We start from the raw sequence: 24,896 nt of genomic DNA on the forward strand, positions 1-24,896 counted from the left end.
AGCAAAGCACACCTAACATTTGGGGTAGCACTTACTCAGGGCAGTCATTTAGTCCTGGAATCACATTTATGCATCTGCATTTAGCCAAGCCAACTTTCCAACAGGATATATTCCTGAGGCTGACACTAAGCCCCATGCACCTTCTGTCACCTACATTCTGTTACAATTGTTTAGCTCCTCTATGCTTCCATCTCATTCTCCCAAAGAACATGGACAAACAGCATCTTACCATGACTCAATAAGAAACTTTAATTCTGCACATTTCTCTGCATTGAAAGGAAGATTTAGCAGCAACCTGATTTTAATAAGATTTCTTTCACACCTTTACATGACTGTGAAATAACCATAACTGGTGTTTTTGCACTGGTTTCCACCTCAAAAGATTCCAGTTCCCTTTTACAGCCTAGCAGAGCCTTTACTATTCTTGCACTAAGAAGTTGATAAGGGCAGTTCTGGGAGACAGAAAGGCCTTTTTAATGGCTCGTCCCTGGAGATGCTTGACTCCAAGTTCACTTTGAAGAACTAGCTCGTGGACTTCTTCAAAATTGCGGGCTGCTTGCTGAGGCACAAAAACTTTGCCACAAGCTTTGTTATTGATCTGAAAAAGAGACATGAAAGCAAGAAAAAACAGCAGTTACTAGACTGTTTCCTACAATTTCATTTCTTCTATCCAATCCATCTTGTTACAAAAGGAAAGGAAAAAAGTGGAATAAAATCTCCTTTCTCCAAACCCACACTTTCTAAGTAGAGGATAAAATTCTTCCTATCTCCTGTCCATCTACCATAAGATAAAACTCTGACTCGTGATACTCAAAAAAAATTTGAAGAAGTGGCCACAGGAAGTCTCAGTTTTGAAGACAGCAAGCAGCACGTGACTGTGCAATGCAGAGATCCTTTAAGTTCAAAAACGTGACAGTCACACGAGCTGCATAAAATGGTTTGTCCAGTGGGAATCTTGGTTTGTACAAACTTCTGGGCAGCAATTTGGATTCTTTACAGCTAAGCAATGTCTTGCAGCAATTCAAATGGAAGATTTATTATTTTTAGAAAAACAGGCTTTAACTTAGTGTATGTTGCACTCATTGTTATATGCTGCACTCAAACCATGGCTCATTAATCCAACACTGACCGCAAAGACGTCAACTACACACTAAGTAACATTTTCCTGTGTGTGGCTGGTTTTCAGAGCAGCTTCCACGCTGGTTTTGCTTCAGTGGGGCAGAATCATGTAAGTAAAAATGAGTAAGTCCTTTGGTGGGAATCACCTTAATTTATAAAATGGTTTTATAAATCCTTTCCGTCATCCAATGAGAGTAGATAATGGACACAGAATACAGAGCCTGACTGAGTACCTTTCTGGAGCTGGTATAAACTTAATTATTACAAAAGCTTTCAGATTTATATGGACTATTTTCAGTGGCTAATGAGAAGACTGTCAATAACACATTTTGGAAAATGAAATAATTTGAATTTTTAAATGCAGTTAATCACATTACTTGCATAATAATCTGGTGTAGGTACTGCAGATCTCTGACCCCTAAGGATCATTTCAAAGAGATTTCAATCTTCTAAATTGTAGAATTCTAAATTCTACATTGCTTCATGGAGTTTGGACATAAAAATGTACATGACTTGGCTTTCACCTGGATTTTATCCAGAATGTCTGTATGCAACATATGACAAATGAGAAAGACCTAGTTCACTTACCTAGTATGTATTTTATTTGTATTTTATTTTATTGAAAATAAAATAATTTGTGCAATTCGCTGAGAGAGGAAGTTGGGACAGATTTTTAAGGAACAAGATGAAGTCTCAAATGCAGCAAGGATTGGCCACTTCTGTTTTTTGACTAGTCTTGACAAGAATTGGCAGTGATAATGTCAGTAGGTTTTTAACTACTCTTACATGCATCCATAATGAGGCATCATAAAAGGCTGTCTGTGTTAAACTTTGCCTTTAGCACCTGGTGTAAAGTAAAGTCCTTGAAAAACACATAGGAGTTAATTTTTAAAGCTTTTATGAAAAATAAATACAATCAGTTCTTTTTGACAGGACACTTCAGAGGAGAAATGCATTCCACAGGAAAAAGAAAACAGTAAAATCCAAACAGATACAGTTTTAGTGGGAATATAAAGCAACCTTCTCAGCTTGCTGCTAGGACACGCAGACTGCAGTTCAAAGCTATGCCTGCCTAGTTAAAATGTCATTCACTGTCCTCCATCATGCAAATGAATATGTCCCAGTGGATGGATGTTGGCAGGGGGAAATTTTCCACAACTAGCCTATTTGGTGCTGTTCTTGACAGAAAAGCCAAGCAGTCTAAATCAACTTGGTAAATAAATGACTGCTAGCAGTTGTGTTTTCCTAGAAAGGTCGAGAAGCCTGGGCGACCTGGCACTGTGTACCTTCCCACAGCACATCTCCACCTTCCCACAGCATGTCTCCTGATCTTCCCACACTATGCTCTGAGCTGGGACCAAAACTCCCATCAAACAGCAGATTGGTTATGGTTTCACCACGTTTGAGCATTGGCTTTCATTATGTTATATTATATCCTGAAGCATTTTAACACTATTCTTAAAACAGGCAGCTGCAGATTTAATCACATGCTGTGTGTAACAAGCATTCTATTCACATATCCTTTTAGTCCAGGGCTTAGGTCCTCAGCAGGACAAATGCCTTCTGCTATTCCTCCATCTCTCTCTCTTTATCTCACTAGACCAGCATAACCCTTGGCACTTCCAGGTAAAAGTGCCAGCACAAGAAAATTGGGTGCTGGCAGCCTTGTTTCTCTGAAAAACCATGGCAAACTGCAAGAGGAGAAATACACAAGTCTTGGGTCCTTTCTCCCCCAAGGGAGGAAGCAGTTGCTTTTCTCTTTTCTTCTTTTCCCTCATTTCCCCTTTTTTTTTTTATTTTTGATTTGACATTCTACACTATTCCAGATCTACAGGGAGCTGGCGGTAACTACAGAGGTTACAAAAGTTGAAATGAAATCACAACAGACTGAAAAATAAGCACCTTGAGGCTGCAGAGAGGAATTTTTAATTCAACTCAAATATTTTTTTACTATTGATGCATAATCCTTCTGAGAAGGCAAAAAGAAAATAAATATCTGAGAACTGTTAGGCCTCCCTCATACGCCAAAGCAAGAAAAATGACACCAACTTTTTTTTTATTTATAAAAACATCAGTTATAAGACCACATCTGCTAACAGTTCTGCACCACCTAGAAAATGTGAGAAATGCTAGTCAGAAATTGTGCTCATAGGATGAAAGGCACACTACATTCAGGTCAGATTTTTCAGAGCATTAATAATATACAGTATTATTAAAAATACTCAACTTTGCAATAACATTTAGAGTAACAGATACTGTGCATATCCAGTGAATTTAAATGTCTTTCTTGTAGGCAATCTATATTGTTTCAGCCAAGGATGCAGTGAGTTTGTTGCTTTTGTTGCTTTGGGTTAAATATGGAAAGACATAACTCCAGCACAGACAGGAAATAATGAAGTATTTTGTGTGAAGAGAAATAAACCCAGAATGTCTCAGCAGACAAATCCCTGGCAGCCTGAGGCAGTTTGATGGCTTGAGAAGAATAGGGTTGTGGCCCAAAGACTTGGTTTGACTGTACAGCCTTGTGAAGAGACACTGACTCTTTGCAACTAACCAATTCCTCAGTATTGCGAGTGTTTCTTGGTTTAATGAGGGCAATTTATTTTTGCAGCCATACAAAAACCTACAGTGTCCACAAGACTTCCCACATTCCCTGCACATTCACATTCCCTGCTTCCCCATATTTCCCTTTTGCCCTACTCTTACAGTAGAAAGCCAGGCACACACTGTAGGCACTATTGCTAAGAATTATTCCCAGTTCAAAAAAGCAATTTGTCTCTCTGGTCTTCCAGTCACTTGCTTTCTCAGAAGTAAGGTGTTTACATACATCATATTCTTCCATGAATATATGACTGAGAACCCAGGGGTTGTTTTTTTCTCTCATTATAACAAGACTGTTACACAAGGCTATGGCTTTGACAAAGTCAACCAGGAAAAGAAACAAAAATAATTTTCATAGTGGCTATAGATAGCAGAATTATTTTTTTTTCTTGTTTCTTGTTTTTTGAGAAGGAATATTTCATGTCAGCAGAAAATGAAATGTTTAGGCATTGTCAGTGAAATGTTTAGGCATTTTCATGTTTGGTTGTGTAGTCTTAAAAACATTGTGTCCAGAGTTTTCCCCGTGTTGCTGAAGTTGTTATTTCAAAGATAAATTTAATAACATATTTGCTTTAACCACAACTGCAAAGATGTTTCTATAATTACACAATTTCTCATTCAAGACTTCCTTTATAAACTGAACACTGGAATTCAAGATGTTTGCTAGCTGTGCTTGGAGGTGAAGGCTTATTTTGAGCTTGAGAGAACCGACCATACCTCAGTGAAGATTTTTACTGTTATAACTAAATGCTTGTCACTTAAAGAAAGAAAGAGAGGGCAAGAAAGAGGGAAAAAGCAATTCATCCACAGTGACTATTAGATGAAGTCTTTTATTAACCCCAGCTGGCAACTGAGTCCTTCTCTTTGGTTAGGGAAAAGATGATAATTGAAAATTTCCTTCAAAAAGACATACTCCCTGGTCTCTGTTAAGGGTATATGTTTAATGTTCAAAAAATTAATGTTTTAATAGTGTTTCTCATTCTGTTCAAATAAATTGACTGAGAGATTTGGCAAGATATGAAATTAGTTGCAAAGATACTTTGATTAAGGAAATCTATAGCAACATGGCTTCCCCTAAATTCAACCATTCTCTCTCCTCCTCAAAAAACTCAGCTCAACAAAAACAACCCAATTGCTTTGCTCCCTCTCCCAAAGGGGTGAACAGAAAAAAATACAACCAAAATGCATTGGCTCTGTTTTTTTTACACACACAGAACATGAAGTTTTACATGACCAAATGACATTTCTTCTACAGGCTCCATTTCATTCAATGTCCAGAAACACAGAAACTGTTTAAGTTGAAGTGTTTAATTTAATTTAGAACATTAAAGTTTAGAATGTTTGCATTAAAGATTGTCCTTTGGGGAACAGTGAAAAAGGCAGGAGTCCTGCAGATCTAGCAGTATGCAACTACATTAATTACAGACTATCACAATGCCTGAGCATGAAGAACTTGAGGTGGACCAGGAGTCAGTCAGTGGAAGAGCTGAAACACTGCTCAGGGATCCCATGCATTCGGCTCCAGGCATTCATTCCCTCTGTGCCCTGCAGTGGCACTTGCTGCTACTGTGTCCTATCTAATGACTAAACTTTATGATGCCTGGGAGCATCCTGAACACATGCTAGTTAACCAGAGCCATAGGAAAGAAGGCAGTAAACTACACCATGCACATGCACATGTTGGAAAATTGCAGGTTAACTAAATGTAGTTACACGTCCACTCTCCCACTGAACAGCCAGCTCTTTCCCTAGGCCACAAAGGCGTTAGAGCTCAAAGAGGACTTGGAAGTTACAACACTTCCAAAGATAGCTGGTTTTCTCAACCCCATTCCTGCAAATACACTCTCCTGACATGTGCCAGAAATTCAGTCCAAGGCAGATGGGAAACATCATTTGGCAAAAATCACTACTTAACCCAGCTTATGATTGGTTCTGTTAGGGAGCCAGAGCACTACTGGTACCACAAGAAATATCACCTAATTATACATTTTATACAGGGCTGAGTTAATAAATGCACTACCAGGCACAAAATCTAGGCCTGTATTTTGATCATAGTTTTGACTGTATCATCCTTGCCCATAGCTATTCACTGGTCAGATCTCCACAGGTACTAATATGTAGTCACTCTGAAAGGTTTATATTTAGGGCATCTCTCTTCCAGACTTGCTACATTTTTTTGTTTAGGAAACCACTTTAATTATTCAGCACAACTGGAATTGTAGCTTCTATTTTGAACTTTCACTGAGCCATCTACTAAGGGAACTTCCACAAGAGCAGAAATTCCATCATCCTCTGGGCTCATAACACATTACTTGGCCACTACTGAAAATAAATCAAAATGCTCTTACCAGGACAGACATCTCCACAACATCTGATGGCTGAAGGTACTCTGGGTCTACTTTGGGCCAGGACTGATGCAGAACATCAACATCCCAGTGATGATGAATACAAAGTTTATTCTGCATATGTGCCAAACCTGGAAAACAAAACCAGTAAAAACTCATCTGTACTGTAACCGGAACATTTGGTCTTTGGAATTTGTTTGACAAATTAGATCAGGATAAAGTTGACTTTAAAAGCAAGTGCCATAGGAGGAAATAACATTGTTTAGATTACCATACAACACACTGTAAACAGAAAGATACACATCTTTGAATCATTTGTTTTATACCATGTGTAAGGATATTAACAATGTGGGCACACTGTAGATTTAAATTAACACTCCATAACTTTGCCAAGAGCACAGAAGACCACTGCTTATTATTTTAAATTGTAATACTGCAACACAAGCTGACCTCTGCTTCTAGAAGCCAATCATAATACTGCATTTATTTTCAGTAACGCCACCAGTTTGATTAAAATTTTACTAACTGAGAATGATAAACAATTGTGGCTCATTATTTTACCACCTGTAATATCTGGGTAGTTTCTAAATTTGCAAGTCAATCTACTTGCAAGATTTCCTCTGTTTTGTGAAGTATATTTTCTCACAAATTAAAGGTGATACAAAGGAATGCCTTGCGCAGCTTGCTCTCCTTCTTACAATTTTTACATTCTGAAATATTTTATCCTTTTATTTCATTTTTAAAAATTTCTAAAATGTGTATAAATGATCTCCTTTTATTAAACCAGCTATGGTCTTCCCAAGATAATTCATTCCTGATTTGTTTAAGTAATAGGAGAATAGGATGCAAGTCATTCTGAAGCTGCATTCTGTAACTGCATAAAAAGCTTCTGAGTGGGATTTATGTTGCTGTTTACTGCAGCTGTATGACAAAATACAAAGATTTCATTTAACAAGATGCTGTCAAATATGATCAATATTGATGATGATTGCTCTTGCGATTCTCACAGAGCGGGGGGATTTTTAAATTAAAAGCATTCTCTGTGTATGAATATGAACACAGACTAAAACTTTTAACAAGCGCATGCTTCATTCAGAACTGCAAAATGTATGTGAAATCTCATCTGGTTTAGGGAAACTCCTGCAAAAGCATAAAGAAAACCCATCAACACGAGATTCACTGGTGAGACTGAGGCACTGAAGCTGTTCAAAACACAGCACGACAGCAGCCATAGGCGCAAACCCCACCCATGCACAGTGCATACATCAATTCAGCTCGCTGGATTGTTTAGACTCATACGGGGAGTAACAGCAAACAGGGACATAAAGAGCATGCAACTTCCTCCAGAAAAATCCACCACATTTTTCTCAGTGCTTTTTCAGACAAAGTGCTTTGGTAAAATGACACACAGCGATGCTATTTGCTGAATGACTCAGAAAGGGGCAGCGGGGAGGACCGATGGGAGCTATTTCTAATGGCAAGCAAGAACATGCACATTTCCTAATGACAACAACTATTTATTAGGTAAATAATTTATTAAAACACTTCAGTGGCTCTGATTTTGTGTATTTTTTTTTCTTTTGCAGCAGTAGAGCAAAAGATAGGAACTCAAGCAGAAAAAAATCTTCATATTGATGATTCATTATCACACTGACTGCAAAGACAACAGCTGTTAGATTCTTTCCTTTTTGGCTTTTGAACATCCAGATGAGCTCATTTCTTTCCAACTGATCACATGCCTTGTGGCAGAAGCATGCATGCTGGCCACTCCTTATTTTCCTGTTGAAGAGAATTCTTCAAACTATTTAAAACTCACTTTCTGATATAAGAGGTTCTATGTACAAAAGCAAAACCAGGGTCACTTTTACTTCCTGTGGAGGCTGTCAGTCTGAATAAACCTAGTAATAAAACAATAATTAAAATGTATTCTGAAGCAAAGTGTGAGTAAGCCCAGTGTCAATCTTTTGGTTCATTTTCTTGCTACAAAATGAGCTATGAGCTCATCCATAGAAAAAGAGAAGTAGAAAAGTCAACAGAACTAGTTTGAGAAAAAAGTTTGACAGGAAACCAAAATGAAGGTTTTAGTTAAGTTGCCTGTTTGGCTTCCTGCCATAATTCACATTTTGTAAGCTGTAGAACACAGAAAACATAATGATTTGGTTTGTATTTTCAAAATTCAACACACTAAACCAGAAACTTCATCCACAATGGTGATGGTCCACTTGTGAAAACCTAGACAGAACCCTTCTCCAGCCTTCCCACTTGATTCTGAGACACTAGAAAAAAGCACTGTTTGAGACATTAAAAATGGACCATTTCTGAAACTTTGATTGTGAAAATACAAAAAGCCTATTTCATTGTCTTACTGTACTTGAAAGTGCCTAGTGAAGTGCATCTTACGAAGTGGTGTGCATTTTGCATCATATCTTTCGATGTATTTTGCTTTTATGGCTATAGATTCTCTTACAGATGCAGGACAGAAAGCTGAGTACATTTTTACTTACTGTAAGCTGTTTACTTTTATCTACCCGTCTGTACAGGACAGATCAAAGACAGTACTTGTGCTCAGTTTTTGATCAGGGCTCAGCAAGCCCTGATCTTGCTATTGGATCTGCTTCAGCTGACTTCTACAGACTAGCAGGCTAATACTAGAGCAAGGTTTCCCTTACCAGTAACTCACAGCATTGGAACCCAATTTAAAACACCAAGTTAAATGACTACTGTATTACTGTAAATTAGCAAGTTGAGAGAAAGAGGGGACAGGACCAGTCTAACAACTTTTCAGCTCAGGGCAACGTTTTACTAGCATTACAGGAGTATTTCATAAGCATACTACTTCCCCATAGGTGCTATTTGACAGAGAAGAGCAGATTCTCATTTTAAAGAGATTTAAGAAGGAAGACGTGGGAGCAATGGTGTATCAGCAAGGTGTTAGGACAGCAAGGTAACTTTAGTCTTATAGAAAAAAAGTACTGGAAACAATTATCTGTAAAATTCCAGTAATTGTGCAGCTACTTGGACACAAAATTATGTAGACCAGAGGAAAAGTTGTGATTATGAAGTAAATTGAGAAAGAGCTGGCTTGGGACAAGCCCTGGAACGGCGAGGTTAAAGCAGAAAAGGGAAGGAAGATGGAAGTCTTAGTGGGTGATAAAAGGAAGCTAATGAAAGCATTTGAAACAACGGCAGTATCAGAGTTTAGGACCAGGCATTTTCTAACAAAAAATGTTAAGAAGATCAGAGGGGGAAGTATAAGATGACTGTGAGGGTGAACATCCAAATACTGCTAATTTTTTGATTTAGCTAAATTGAAACAATAGAAATCTGTGTTAAGTAAAATCCACCACACTAGCAGACAAAGCAGAAAAAATTTTTAAAAAGCTCAGATAAGGAGTGTATAAGGGCAAGTGGAGAGACATTTTGGGTGAGTATCTACTCGCTTGTGCAGTCTCTTTCTGGCAGTGCTACCATGTTACTTTGTTCTTGATATGCTTTTTACTATTTAATGAATCTCCCTATTTGACAGATTCAGGCAAGTTACATATCTGAAATACCTTTCTGCAGCTCAGGAAGAATATGTCTGTCAGTCATAAGTGAAACAGTCTGCAATCTCACAGAATGGTAACAGCTATTTCCAGACAGCTCTGCGAAAAGCTGTATTATACCACTAGTACAGGAGTACAGAACTAAGTTGTGAAAAGCCTGGGTTACTGTAAGCTAACTCTAGGATGTGCTTGCAACCCAGCAAACTCCACACAAATCCTTTTAACCTTCTTAAAACAATCTGTCTTCCTCCATTTGAAAGACTTGCTTTCCTTCCTTTTAGGTTACTACTCTCGGAGAAAAAAAAAATAATTTTAAACTCCAAATCATGTTTCTTCTTGGATTTGTGAAGGGGGATTTCTACATTCAGATTTTCAGTTAAAATCTGCAACATTAATTAGTTTTTCCTCAACCCCATTCTTTACAGAAGCCTTCTTGAGCAAGGGCTGAATTTAGATAAATTCTTGCAAAAGAGCAATTGTAGTGACAGTTAAAATATTGCTAAGACAATGATACCATTAAAAATTCCAAAAATTATGTTTAATTTCAGTATTTCCTAAGATGTGTTTATCAAAGGTATACCTATCTTTCATGTGCCATCTCTAATAAAAATTTAACAAGTCACAATAAGCAGTTTCATATCCTTGTCTGAACAGCAAAACACTGTACTACTACAAACAAACTAAAAAAAAAGTCTCAAATAGTGTCTGTATATTCCTTAGATACAAGGTTTCAGGAAGGAAACTGATTTCCTCATCCTGTTAGTGTTCATAAACTGCCAAGATATCAGCCGGATGAACTCTTCCCATACTGAGGGGCTATGGTTGCTTTTTATGTTATTGAGCGATAAACCAGTGCATTCACTGCACAATTAACACCATTAGGCTGACACACCAAAATACCAAAAACTGTTCCTCCTCTAAGGCAGGAGAAAGAACTTCTTCACACACAAAGTATCATGGATTGCTATTGTTCAGCTGCTGAAAGGTGAGGCACTTACAGAACAGCATTCAAGCAGCTTCCAACAAAGAGTGGGGTCCACTGCTATAGGTGCAATTTATAGAACTAACAATATACAAACTCCTTTTCCTGACTAATTTACGAAAGAGGAAGCAGCATTATCCCGACATTTAGATGCAAAGCCAAGGTACAAAAGGAGAGACTTATTCTCTCTCTGTATGGAGAAGTAAAGCACAGAGAAAACTAAAGAGAGTATTTAGAAACCCTAATTTTCATATTGAAATTATTTAAAATAATAAAGCATCATCACCTATACAAAGTTTAAGAAATTGGTTACATCAGAAGAGCAACATGACTTGGTGGAACCAGAGTGCAATTCAAAACTTGGGGAATCTTTAATATGAAATCCCAGTCCCAGGACAGAACTGCTAGATATTGGCTATTTCCAAATAATACAGTCTTCTTACCACAATGCAGCAGTTAAATGTATGTACATTCTCCTGATAAGATTAATAACTTCAGTATAAGGCAATGATCACCATGCTAAAAGATACTGCCATTTTCAAATTTAGTAATAAAATTCTTCAGGCAATAATCAACACACAATGATTTTTTTATGATTGCTGCACTGAATTACAATGCACATGTCCTTGGACCACACAAGTAATATTTTATCTTTAAATGCAGACAGAGGCTAAGGACAATGCAGTTCCAATTTTCATATGCTTCCTTTTCATTCTTACATCAGAGGGAGATCCAGAAAATGTTTATCATTTTCATTCTCCAGTGATTTTAGTAGCAAGAAAAGACTTCCTTATCTAACATTCAAAATGCTACAGGATTAAGCTTTATGTCTGACAAGTTGTTAATTAAGATAGCCTAGTGCTCTTTGTCATTTTATCAACCATAGTTGATAATTCTGTATTTCCTAACATATATTAGAATTCCAAGTTCAGAAGGCACTGTATGTATAAGTAATTATCTAGGATCTCTTCTGCCTCCATCTGCCACCGTGGAAGATAGTCATGCTAATTACTTTTCTTCAGTATTCTTTTAATTAGATGGCATGTCATAGTAAAAGACCAGATGGATCATGTCTGATGCCACCTTTTATTCCAGACATATTCTTAGTATTCTACTAAGACATTTTAAAATCACTGGAAACGAAAACACATGCAAAAAACCTATCCCACTCTCCCCACCGAATCATCTTGTTTCTATAGGCTCTGCCTCTTTGTTACTGCTTTGAACAAGAGCAGTCTTTCCTTGGCAATTAACATTACAGGGCCATGCACAATATTGAAATATAATCAGATTAGTAGCACTGCTCTGCAAACACTTGAATGTGTAATGTTTTTTGGGATGACCGTTGAAAATAAACCCATTAAAACAGCATCCAAAAGCTAACATTAGGTCCAAAACCACACAGCAGTTTGTGGCCAGCCACAATGCAGAATATATTTCTATCTTCCCATGTGCATCTTAGGACTTTTCCCAATAAACCTTAAAATCAGCTGCTGAACTCTGGCATGCATATCCCTTATTTCACAGGCTTTAACTGTATCAGCACCATGCAACTTAGCCCATTTGGTATTCAGACCTGTACAACTGTGACAGGTCTTAAAAAAGATATCCTATCTACCATTCCCATTCTCCATGGCAGGTTAATTTACAGCATAGTGTCCCTCAGTCTCTGGAGGATTCTAAAAGAGTAGGATTTTTACTGAACACTCCTTTAGTCCTTTTAGTATCCAGCCCTCTGATATGGTTCTCTTTGCCTGAATTCCTGAAAGAAAATACCTGTGACTCTGAAACAGTTATTTGAAAAAGACTCTGAAAATGTTATTTGAAAAAGGGCTGTTTCTGTCCTGGTGTTCAGCTCTTAATAATGCCATCCTATTCATCCATATTCAGGAGCAGTTAGCAGCTGACATATGAATTCCTCATGCAAGTACTGTCTTGAATTTTTCTTCTTTCTCCCTTTCTCTGCCTACTTTCAAGAAATCCACATCTGTATTCAAGGAAAAAGAAACCAAAGGGAGAAAAGAGATGTGGGAATGCCACAAGGTTCAAGTTTGTTTAACAATTATGACAGAAGGTGACAAGCTAGATGAAGAATTCAGAGATAAGTGACACATGTACTGAGTGAGAGATATTTTTGCAAATTTCTTGTCCTTTTTCCTGGAACATCTATATAAAGTTTATAAATACCTTTCCACATCTCTGATGCAATGTGGGGAGCCATAGGTGCAACCATAATGCAGAGTGAAGCCAAAGCATCTTCAAATTCTGTGCTGTGGAGAACAAGAGGCTGAGGAGCTTGCTGAGCGAAAAGACAAAGAAACAAACTATTAACATTCTGAGGTGGGGGGAAAGTAGTTTAATTAAGAAGAAAATGTAGTAATAAAACCTAAAATCAATGTCTATGCTAAGGAGAGCATAATTTCACAATAAATTGGAAACTTATGAAAATGGAGAATTAAAATCACAACTCTTGGTCACAGAGTGCTCTCTAACATTTAGAAGCTAATTCTAAAGTGGCTGATGGTCCTTGGGGTTCTGCTCTAGCATAGAACTCTGAACACACACTCATGTGGAGAAGAGTGGCCCTCAAAATCATTTTGAGTGCTGCCTTTTCTAGAAGTGCAATCTTAGGCAAACCCAGAGCTGAGAAGAGGTGAAGCACTTGTTTATGACAGTCAAACTGTGCTGAATGCAACACAGGTTTTGTTTGGACAAGGTTCAATTGCACAGGATCACTGAGTGGTAAAAGTAAAGCTGAATTTAGTGAGAAAGTGAAGGTTTTAGAGCTGAAGGAAGCTTTGGGAATGAAAGGACAGCGAAGTCTTTTACAGTTTGATGTTCTCATTATTTTAGTAAAGTGTCTGGCTTCTTTAGTATAGAAAATGTTCAATTTCTGGCAAAAGGTACTTGACTGACAAAATTTGAACTTAATTTCTCCATTTAACTTTACTTACAGAAAACTTAAACTTAAAAGAAAAGATACAGCACTAAAAGTAATCAGAGGAACTTTTTCTTTCTTTGCCTGTGTAAGAGATTACACCCCAAGGTAAATTCAGTTGCTGCAATTATTTTGTAATCTATCCCTCTAATGAAACAGCACAAAAAAAATGTCAGTACATGTCAGCTTATGAGAATTACTTGATGTGATGAACACACACTGTCATCAACTAGAAAATTGTCCAAAACCAGTGATTTGCTTGACCGCAAATGTTGTCAGAGGGCATCTTCTTATCACTTACAGTGATAAGCAAACTATATTTGGGTAAGTTTTAGTAACTACTACCTGCTTTCAATGTTTAATCCTTGCCCACCTTTCCACTTTCTCCTTTCAATTGGGAGCAAAAGAGGAAGTGTCAGCATTCTAGGCAGAAACTTGTTCTTCAAAGATACTGCACTGACTTCTTTGCTCAAGAAATACATCAGTGTTCAAGTATCTGGCTGTCTGTAGGACACTGAGTTTTATTTTTTTTTAACGCTCATTCCACCTTCCATTAGCCCCAAATGCCTATGAGTCATTGAGTTGGAGATAAAGAACTGTGTGTTACCTTTCCAACATCACACAGGATCCCAGACTTAAGTTGTTTCAATACAGTATCCATGCACAACCTACTTAACTTTTTGTTAAATTCCTTGATTTTGCCAATAAGCTCCTTGGAATCCATAAGGTATAAAATGGTATTTCAACAAAGAAGTTGAAACTTTCAAAATTGTATTTAATTTCTGGTCTATATCAGGTTACCATTATATGCCTGAAGGATTGCTCAACCAGATCTAAGAGTAGTAACAAAAATAATGATAATAGTTTATTATATTTCATCTATCACCACTGGCTAATAAACAACATAATCTAAATAAAAAATCTTAAAACTTAAGTTCAGCAGTGTAAGCTGTCATTGAGGATTGACTATGTGTGATTTTCCTTGCAAAGAATAACCCTTTTTATATCAGAATGTTCGGTAACTCTAAAATGTACTACTATACCTAGCTACCTACGCAACTTGGCTAAAATCAAGAGAACAAAGAACAGAACTAAACAAAATGTATCCTCTTGAAATTACAGGATGCAGACATAAACATCAGAATCTAGTGGATCTAATACCATCAAGCTCCTCCTGCAAAACTGTTTATATTTCAGGGTTACAGCGATACTAGAACATGCTGCATTTGAACTGAGTAACTCAACTAGGCTCTTGACTTAGTAACACAGTTTATGAAGTTAACGACTTACAGACAGCTGGAGCTATAGCTCAGGCAGCTACTGCTTTGTGTAAAGACCGACAGGAAGGCTGAGAGAAAAATACCTTAATTAATATCACATACTTACATGGAGTACATTTGTGAGGCTCATCAATCGGGAAATAGCTGCATTGAACAAATGATCCTTTGTGAAGTACTCAGTTACCTTGTATTAGAAGAAAAGGTCTGTCATTAATTACTTAAAATTCTCAAACTTGGAATACTGGGTTTTTAAATGAAAAACATAACTGATAATCAATTTCAATTTGTGAAATACATGCATCTTACCTCTTCCGTGAAAATCATTTTGGTATGCAAACACATCATATGTGCAATCATATGTGTGTATGGGAAAATAACAATCATATAAAAATTCAACTGATTAACTTCCTTTCTGTTTCAGGACTTAAAAAGCTTCAATCAATGCTATGAAAAATGTGCATTAGTCACCCCTTATTTCCTTTAATAAAATATATTCCCTTTGCCCCTACAAGAGGCCTTCTCTCTTGTAAATCCATTTATACTGGTGAAAGCTTGTTCATAGATTACAAGATCAGAATTATTAAGTCTGTTAAATGATCTGGAATATCCCTCACAGCAGGGATTAAAATGGCAAAAATTTTTATCTATAGAAAATACTTGAAGTGAATTTTTCAGGTATTTATGTCTCCTTTTGAGTCTTGGTTAATTGAATTGATACTAATCACAGCAGGAGACAACACATAACCAGAGATGAACAACCATTTCAGTATTTTTTACAAGGCTATGCTAATATATTTTCACCAGTGGCTTTTTTCATTCTATATGAAACAGCAGGCATGATAATGAGGTATGAAGCAAAGAGATCAAAAGCTTTTGTTAGGGTAACCTAGAGAACCCACCTACAGTTTTGTTGCTTGAAATGCAGTTACTCAAACCCCTGATTGACAAAACTTTAATGTCATAACATTTCATTCCTTAAATGAGGCATACATCCTTTAAGTAAGTTCTGTTCCACAAAATTTGTAGATAGGTAAAATTATTTACATAGAGAATAATTCACTTAAAAAAATTTAGCTACTCATCTGGGGAAAAAGCTTTTGGCTCTCTAAGTCAAACATATGGTTTTAGCATAAGAAACAACTTATTTAGTCATTTGAAAACTATGTAAGTGTTTCTATTAACCTCAGAAATCACCAGATTCTTCTGCTCCCAGATCTTTCTGGCTTCAGCCTTCTCTTTCTTATTCAGAAGCTCAGGATTGGGCATGGTTCCTGAAGTCCTTGCTTCAATAAGTTTGGTTACAAGAGCCCAGAGGCGCGTCTGCCATCTCTGAACACCTGGCATGGCATCAGCTGAGATTAATGAAAGATTTTCAGAAACAAATGTCAGTTACAAGTAAAGAATCCAAAACTTTAAAGAAAAGCAGGAACAGAACACTGGAGTTGAACATTTTTTTAAAAAAACCTCTCTATTTTAAATAAAAGATATCAATGCAATTAAAAATGTCTTTACAAGTAATGCTGAGTTGCTCTAATGGAAAAAAACCTGCAAGATAAAAGTATTTTTCTGCAATGACTTTAAAACATATATATAGCAAGAATACAGCACAGAATATTTGCTAAAATCTGTAAAATAACCCAATGTTATGCCAATGCTAGAATGCTCATCTGGTGTTTTAATGACTCCAGAAAGGAGTTGTACAAGCTCTCATTTTTTGAATTCATGGCAGAATACAAACATACATACATACATACATATATGTATATATATTTACAAGTATGCACACACATTTGTTTCAAACTGAGAAGTTTCTTTCAAATTAGATTTTAGATAGTATGTATACTTCTGTTGCTACAGAGATGCTACTGTGCTAATGAGTACAGGCTCTGATCCTTGGTACCCTCTTTTGACGCAGTTTAGTTTGGGATGGGAGACTGTGAAGCTGTGTTCACCTTGACCCTGAAGGCATCAGTCCTACTCCATGGCTGCTCACACCACAGGAGAGAATGATGCGAGACCCTGCCTTGATGTCCACCACTGAAAGGACGAGGAATCTAGCCTGGAGGGCAATCATCAAAAGGCTATCAAAACAAATCTAGTGAAGAGAAGGATCATGACAACTGAGAACCAGTATCTAATATTTTCTGAGTGAGAGAATTTCCTCTAATGGCTTTGTGTGACAAAGTTTTGGTAGTGACGGGCTGCAAGGATGGCTTCTCTGGGAAGCTTCTAGGAGTTTCCCCCATGTATGACAGAGACAGTTGAGCCCAGGAAAAAAGGGAGGGGGTGAGGGGAAGGCATAAATTTGGTTTTACTTCTCATTACTCTAATTTTAATTGGTAATACATTAAATTAATTTCTCATTTGAGTCCGTTTTGTCCATGATGGCAAATGCTGAGTGATCTCCTTGTCCTTATCACAACCCACAGGCCTTTTGCTGTACTTTTCTCCCCCTGTCCAACTGAAAAGCAAGGAGTGATAGAGCAGCTTGGTGGGCACCTGACATCTAGTCCAAGGTCAAACCCAACACAACCTACTTGATTTCTTTAATTTAAACATTCATAATTTTGTTATCATTAAGAAATTCAGACCAAAGTGTAAAGATTTAAGAGATGCTTTTCACCTAACTTTCTATTTTCTTCTCCCCTGGAAATATCTTTAGGCTGCTAAAATCTCCTTTTGTTCACATTTTCCAATACTCTTTAACATGAAATGACCCTGAAATCTATCTTTGTATTTCTCAAGTGGTAAACAGGTTGGCTTTAATGACTAAATGCATTTTTGCCAACATTATAACCGCATGTGCTTTACTTTCTTACAAAACATTTAATCACCAAGCTCTTGTATACTTTGCAACTAAGATTTGGTACACACTATCCCCACGGTAATTTAAGTATTCCATTTTCAAGATCAAAAAATACAGCAAAAAGATTGTGCATCACCAAATTAGCTGCCTCAGAGGGAATTGTGTATCTGGGTAGTGTTCGGGATGCAGCTGTTAAGGCTTGATTCTAAGTGATTCATTTTTTTAAGAGACCTTTTCAAATGCCTAGCTCTCTACTGTTGTGATTAGATGGTGACAGAAAGCTGACTGAGAACTCATAAAGCCCACTCCTCCAGTACATATAGTAGTGCAATAATATATAAAGGAACACACATGAATATAAAGGGTGGCAGACACAACTGAAATAAAGTTTAGTTCAGGCTGAACTAAGTAGTAAGAACTTAACACGTGAAAGAATGAAGAACTACACTTCTTGAAACCAGGTGTGAAGTGTCTTTTTAAAGCCTTATGCAACAAGAAAGTGAAATGTAAATGAATGTATAAGACTACATTAAAATGTATGAACCACAGTAGATAAAAGAAATTAAGACCTGTCAGTATGAGGAATTGCATGATAGGAGTAAATAAGTGCACAGGAGGGTAATTCTTAACTTATTCAAGAAGTAAGTTCATAAAAATGTCATATCTAGAAATATTAATTACTAGGAACTCTGATTATCTTCTAATGAGATTCTTCTGAAAAGTATTTCATAGTCCAGCTTACAAAAGCCACTGCATGCATGTTAATAAATGCAAATAACAAAATATTGTAAAGTTGTATCTGTGATCTGATATGACCAGAAAAAACAGATTATAAAGAAAAATAATTTTCAGTTAATCAATCATTGCTAATTAAAAAAAAGATAATGAGGTCCAAGTTTTCAGAAGAAAATACAACTTAAGAAGTACTTTTCATATGTGCTTTTAGCTTATAAGAGGTAAGCTGCTTGCAATAATCTTGCAAGTTTGCCTCTCAGTGACAGCTTTGTGACCCTCTCTTTTAAAAGAAACAAGCAAAACTGTTTATTATAAAATCTGTTTATGATACATTTTAAATTCATTTTTTCCAAAACTTGGGCATCAAGAACTGTATTAATTTTGTGTTTAAAATATAATACTTGAGAAAAAAGAAACAAGCCCACAACAAAAACAACAGAAGCAATGTGACTTACTTTTAGCATCCCACAAAATGTCTTGTTCTGGAGGAGCAGCAAACAGAATGTAAAGACGTAGGGTGTCAATGCCATACCCTTTCACTATTTCCTCAGGGTCTATTCCATTGTACTTAGATTTGCTCATTTTTTCCCAAGAAACTTGGAGCTTCTCACCAGTTTTCAGGTGAACTGGTTCAGTTCCTAAATATTAAGACGTACAAAAAATACTGAAACAAATTTTGCTCACTTGTAACAGCAATTAATTTTGTTCCCTAAGCATGAGAAGAAACAACTACTGATAGTGTTCTGGGTTTTTTTTCCAAAACAGCCTAAAGAGGAATACCACCCATTTCAAACACTCTCTTCCTTCCCATATTTTTCCTATGTCAACATTTTAACACCAGTAATATCCTAACGCTTCCATCACATCATGACAAAAAGTCTCCTACCATTTGGAAGCTGTATCAGGCATGCATCCTAAGTGCTGCCTTGACAGTTCCTGATATTTAAGCTTTGTTATAACCACGACATTTAAATAAACTTCCTAGATAGCTGTACTGATTGGATACAATTCTGACCTGTACTTAGCTTTTACAAATACCAGATTTATAGGTTCCAATTGCAGTCAGTTATCCTGAAAAGAGCATGCTTTCTCTTGCCTGAATTTAGAGACAGAATGGGGCATTTACACTGAAAAAGAGGTCAATCTTTTCTAGAAGAAAATAGGATAACAGAGTGGCAAAACTTAAGAGGGTGGGTTGGTTGGTTGATTTTTAACTGACTTACAGGGTTTGTATCCAGTGAAAACAAAGATGTATGAGAGGAATGCTTAAGGGAAGCAAACATGACCAAACCATTTTTGTTGCTACATGTGCCATAGCAATGACTTGCTGGTCCAGCTTATGCAGTGAAGGCTCTGGAAAGAGTTTGAGAAACAGCACTGTTTCCTACAAGTTTTACATTCCTAATATCTACTGAATACACCTGCACCTGTACTAGTTCTGCCATGATGTTTTTGTAGGTTGTCTCTTTGCTGGGACTAACTGGCTCCATTCAGCAGGCTGCTGAGCACTGTCTTAACAAAACTGACTTTTGATCTTTTGGACTACACGGGAGTTAAAATAATACCACAGCATCATTTCTGCATTTGGATGCAATTAAAAGCTGCTGGATTAGTAGGATGTCTGTGCACTCAGCAGTGCGTACAAATCCAAAACTCACAGAAGTTGCTCTCCAGTTTAAACATTAGAAGGATTCATTTACTCTTCCAAATTTTCCCAGCATTGAGACTTGTACACTGAAGCAGTCCCTGGCTTTAGGGATGCACCTATGCTGATTTTCCCATGCAGTTTCTCTTACCTGTGAGATCAACCTCCTCTCTCTTCAAACACTGGCCTGTTGTTGTTAGTCTGAATGTCTGATTCTTGATAAGACCTTGAACCAAGAGCTTATGGAAAGGCTCCCTAAGGACGGAAGGAAAAAGAAACTTCTCTGTTGAAAAGAGCTTTCAAAAGCATACTTTATGATAAGCCTCAGGTGTTGAGCCAATCAGGCACAATTTTTTAATGAAACAAGAATTTCAAGTTGACTATACATAAATAGTTGTTACCTTAGAAAGAGTACTTTGTGCATTTATTCATGGTGGTTGTCTAGCAAGTATAAGTATTTATTTGCATTCTGCTCACATTCTAGTACCCTGACTTAGTACTAAGTTATTCTAACATCACTTTTTAAATTAGCATATGGATAATACACAGAAGTTTCTTGGCCAACAGTACAATTTCCCTAACTTCAAGCTAAATCTCTTGTGTAAAAGCATTCAAGTACCTGACCTCATTGTCTTACAAATATTTAGTTCTAGCTTCTCTCTGAGGAGCACAGGATTTTGAACAAATCAATGTTGTTGCACATTTCTCTCTATAAACAGATAAGACAGTTTCTCTAACATAACCACCCACATGCCTTGTCCCTTTGCAGAACTAGCCAGGAAGGCTAGTATGAAAGAGTACACTAGAAAAAGGGCAATGCTGAAAAGTTCATATCTCAGTGCATCAATTTTGTAGCACCTTAGTTTTCTAGGAAAATTTACATCAGGGAGAGTAAACTCTCATGAAATGAGTATACAATAGGGCTAAAAAGAGCCTTGAAGGGCAGTGGTGCACTCAGCAAGAAATAAACTCTAAGTAAACACTGCTCTGGTTGATACATTATTGTGGCCCCCTCCTTTAATGATCTTGCATTTCTAATGCATTGAGTCACACGTCTGTCACTGTTTTCACTGAAGAAAAGGCAACAAAATTAATCCCTAAAGCTTTCGGTTCCCACTTAGTAGGACAGGAAAGTGAGGCAGTTCTAACAGCCTCAAGAACAGCAGGGGACAGGGAAGGAGGTATGGAGCCAGTCCCAGAAGGCATACACAGTCTGGAAGCCTTCTCATGGGATCCTCCAACACAGGGACATCAGCGACCAACCTTTTGGAGGACGTGATCATCAGCACTGGTTAATACTGACTTGCACCTCCTAATGCTGACGTGTGCTCAACATTAAACAATCCAAATTCTCTGCACTTCTACCCAACGAGGCCTCAAATGTGCACAAAACAACTTACGTAAAAAGGATATATTACTCCTATTGACTTATTTTTTTTTAAAGCCAGAGTATACCTATCTAAAAAAGAAATAGTAAAACCACATGTATGGAAAAGTCATAACCCAAAACATGACTCATTGTTAAGGAGTTAATATAGCATTTTACCTTATTAACAAATATAAATTACATGACAATTTATCTCATGATTTAAAACAAAGTAATTTAATAATGCAATTAGAGTATTATTAAATTATATAACAATTAGGCATGTTTCTACCACACTAAAGCAGATATCTTCCAAGTACTAGGCTTTAAACACTTTTGATGACTCCAAAGTAAGGAGATATTTGAAAACAAAACTTTAAACTGGGAGAGAAAGTGACAGGCTTCATATTTTATCTCCAACATGTTCAAGTCTGAACATGAGTTTTCTTCCTTGCATATTTTGTATACTTTTAAATATTCTACAAGTACTGGCACATATTGATGTATCACACAGTCACAAAGAAGTATGAGTCTCTGCCACGCCACCTGGTATTATCAACAATGTTAAGTAAGAGCAGCAATTCAAGCATCTCTGTAAGTATTTTCTAAATATTTCAGAGGTTGACTGAAAAATCTTGTTTAGAAGTAAAGGAACTTAAGGGAATGAGAATTGAAGTCCAATTTAGAAAGCAAAACCAAGAAAAATGATTTTAAAATAGGATGCAAAAATAATCTAAAATATTTAAAAAGTATTATAAATTATCCAAGTGAATTAGAAGGTGAAAATTTGGAACAAAAACTTTGTAACCCTATCAACAATAATGGTGGGAAAATGCTTCAGGATATAACAGTTTAGTGTACTTCTTCTACAAACTAGAGACATTACACCACAGAAAAAAAAATCCCCTCCCTGTCATTCAGTACTTCAGTCTGTTTAAGATCTCAAACAGTTATTAAAATAGCTACACTTCCTGCTATCTAAAATAAAGCTAATGAGGTAGCCAGATCATCCAAATCAGATAGGGCTCTCCACTGGAAGTGATTTTTCAAGGAACACTTATTTTTAATGACAAAGAGTTAGTTCAGATCATACGCCAAGTTACTAAAAGCTGGATGCAGGAACAAGCATTTTTTGTTTTGTTTATGCTGACAGAGGCTACAAAAATGCAATACAAAATACATTACCAAGTATGGGGAAAAACCACCAACCATGTGTTCCTAGTGGGAGACCACAGGAGTATGGAGACATGCCCAAAATGAGAAAGCCAGAGCCCATCTATTAAACACAGGGCTGTAAACCAGTTGAGCCCTGTGCTGAATGCGCAGTGATTTTGGCAGTGTTGTGGTGGCTCCATCTCATGTTCACATGCAGAGTTACACTTGAATTCACGTCAATAAAACTGCACATCTCAAACATGCCCCTTCAAAGGCAGGGATGCATTTCTTGGCTACATAAGGAACTGCCAAGGGGCTGCAGCACAGAAGGGGTGATGCAAACCTGACCTAAATACTGCAGCACCCGGTCATGGCATCATAAATACCTCCTGATTCAAAACACCAAGAATAATGAAATTAAGCCATTTTCAGACACACTGACATTTCTGGCACAGAAGAGGTGTCTGGAGTTTCTTTGAATGCTTGGTCACATTTCACATTGTAGGTATGCTGGAACAGGATAGGCCTTCACCTGCCTGTTTGTTGGTGCTCATGCTGGAGTATCCGCACTGAGACCTTGGCCGTATTACAGCTTTTGATTGTGTTGTATGTCCCACCTGCAAAGCGTGCCTGACACCTCTGAGACGGATCAGCTGTGCTAGCTATGAAGTGTGTAATCCATCTTCTTTTTTTAATGCTCATATACAAGTTCATCTCTATGACAGATTGATCTCTCTGTATAGGACCATGCGATGGATGGCAGGGCAAGCGTGACTGACAGACCAGGAATTCAGTGCTGTGCCCTCATGCTCTTTGCTTTGCTCTGTGCAGGGTGAACAGCAGGACTTTCAATCCTATTACAAGTGACCTGGCTGGAAGAACTCTGTGGAGCCTGCCACAGTGATAAAATAGCGAATTCAGAAGAAGGGATAGCCCTAGCAAGGGAGCTCACTGCATGTTATTTCCACCCTGCACCTTTAGAAAGGCTGAGAGAGCCCAAGTGCTGTGCCCTGGAGTGAAGACAAGACTAGGTCAGTCACTATCAGCTGAGTCCAGGGGGTTGTGAAACCTGATGTTAGATATAGCTGTGCAATATTGTGGAGGTGACTGAAGGATGTGGAAGCTGATAATTTTAGGCAAAAAAAAGACAAAACAATATTGAATGTTCAAGATTTCACACAGTTAACAGCTGGGTGCTTTTGCTTAAAATCAGCACTAGTGATAAGGTCCTAAATGAATGCAGAGAAGCTGTAGCATCATTCCTTCACAGAATAAGCTATTTCTGTCACAGAAATCTTCTTTTATTCTGTAACTCAGCTATGTGAAAATAGTGCCTTCTTACTCAGCAGATTTGCTCTCTATCAGAGTCAAACCTGCTGACTTAATGGCAACCATGAACTTTTTTATTGCTTTATAATCCTTCAGGGAGAATGTGCTAGATTCCATTTCCAATTGTTCATCTGACAGAACTGATTACTGAAGTCTAGGGGAGAACCAAATTCTGTGTAACTTGTACTTGCACAGCTGAGCAGGTGTAACTGAGTGCGTCCGCACACTCTCGCCATGGTGGATTAAGCTGGAATAGAGGAGGAGTTTTCTGGCCCCAGCTGCCTACCTGGCCCCTCTCCCAGCAGTGGTCACAGCTGGGAGGGCTTGCTGGCTTGTGAATTATTTATAGAAGCACTGCATTTTACAGACCAGACTGCTAGAACAAATTGACATCAATTTGAGCTTAATCTGATAACACGTGTATGAATACCCAGAGGGTACCATTTATTCTGCCTTGTCATTACTGAGAAATTGAGCAGCATTTCTTTCCCACCGTCTCTAGTCCAATACATTAAAAAATAAAATGAAAGACCATGCCTCATCTTTAGGGGATATTTAAGCAATATTGACACCTTCACAATTTTAACTGCCTACAAACACTGCATTTTCTATCAAAGTATGTGTGTCTGCAAATGCCTGTCTCATACCAGTTGCCTATAATATTTCTATAATAATCATTATACCATATTTGAAGAGCTTGCTTTGAAAATCTAAACTACAGAAATTTTAACTTCTGTTTTCAACCACATTATTATATTAATAGCCATTAGTACAGAATTAAAGACTACCCAGAAATATTTCAATGGATTTGAAAGTCAGAGGATAGGAGCCAAACAATGAAAATTTCCGTAAAGAAAACATATCAAGAGCTACTACAGGTAAGTAGGGGAATTATAAAAATTTTTAAGGATGCTAGATGACACTTTAAATGGTGGCAGGTCTCATTAACTGAGATAAAACAATTTTATTAATTTAATCAGTGAAAAAGACCTAAGCTACTAGAGAAAGATTGAAAATGCACAAGAGGGCAGTGTTTTTTAACCTTTTAGT

At 37.2% G+C, this 24,896-nt stretch overlaps 1 protein-coding gene across 7 annotated transcripts in view; it reads right to left on the minus strand.

Annotated features, from left to right (window-relative positions):
• Positions 1-225: 225 nt before the first annotated feature.
• The window catches only part of LARS2 (leucyl-tRNA synthetase 2, mitochondrial), a 134,046-nt gene continuing 109,375 nt past the window's right edge, over positions 226-24,896 (minus strand). For all 7 annotated transcript variants that reach the window (XM_048299538.1, XM_048299561.1, XM_048299549.1 and 4 more), the window contains 7 exons: positions 20,148-20,251; positions 18,807-18,989; positions 15,993-16,162; positions 14,917-14,994; positions 12,780-12,891; positions 6,069-6,196; positions 226-598 (listed from right to left, as the gene is read on the minus strand). In XM_048299538.1, the coding sequence (XP_048155495.1) occupies positions 419-598; positions 6,069-6,196; positions 12,780-12,891; positions 14,917-14,994; positions 15,993-16,162; positions 18,807-18,989; positions 20,148-20,251 (955 nt within the window). In that variant the 3' untranslated portion in view covers positions 226-418. The remainder of the gene's footprint in view (positions 599-6,068; positions 6,197-12,779; positions 12,892-14,916; positions 14,995-15,992; positions 16,163-18,806; positions 18,990-20,147; positions 20,252-24,896) is intronic.

This window comes from Corvus hawaiiensis, chromosome 1, assembly GCF_020740725.1.
Source record: "Corvus hawaiiensis isolate bCorHaw1 chromosome 1, bCorHaw1.pri.cur, whole genome shotgun sequence".
NCBI lineage: Eukaryota > Metazoa > Chordata > Aves > Passeriformes > Corvidae > Corvus > Corvus hawaiiensis.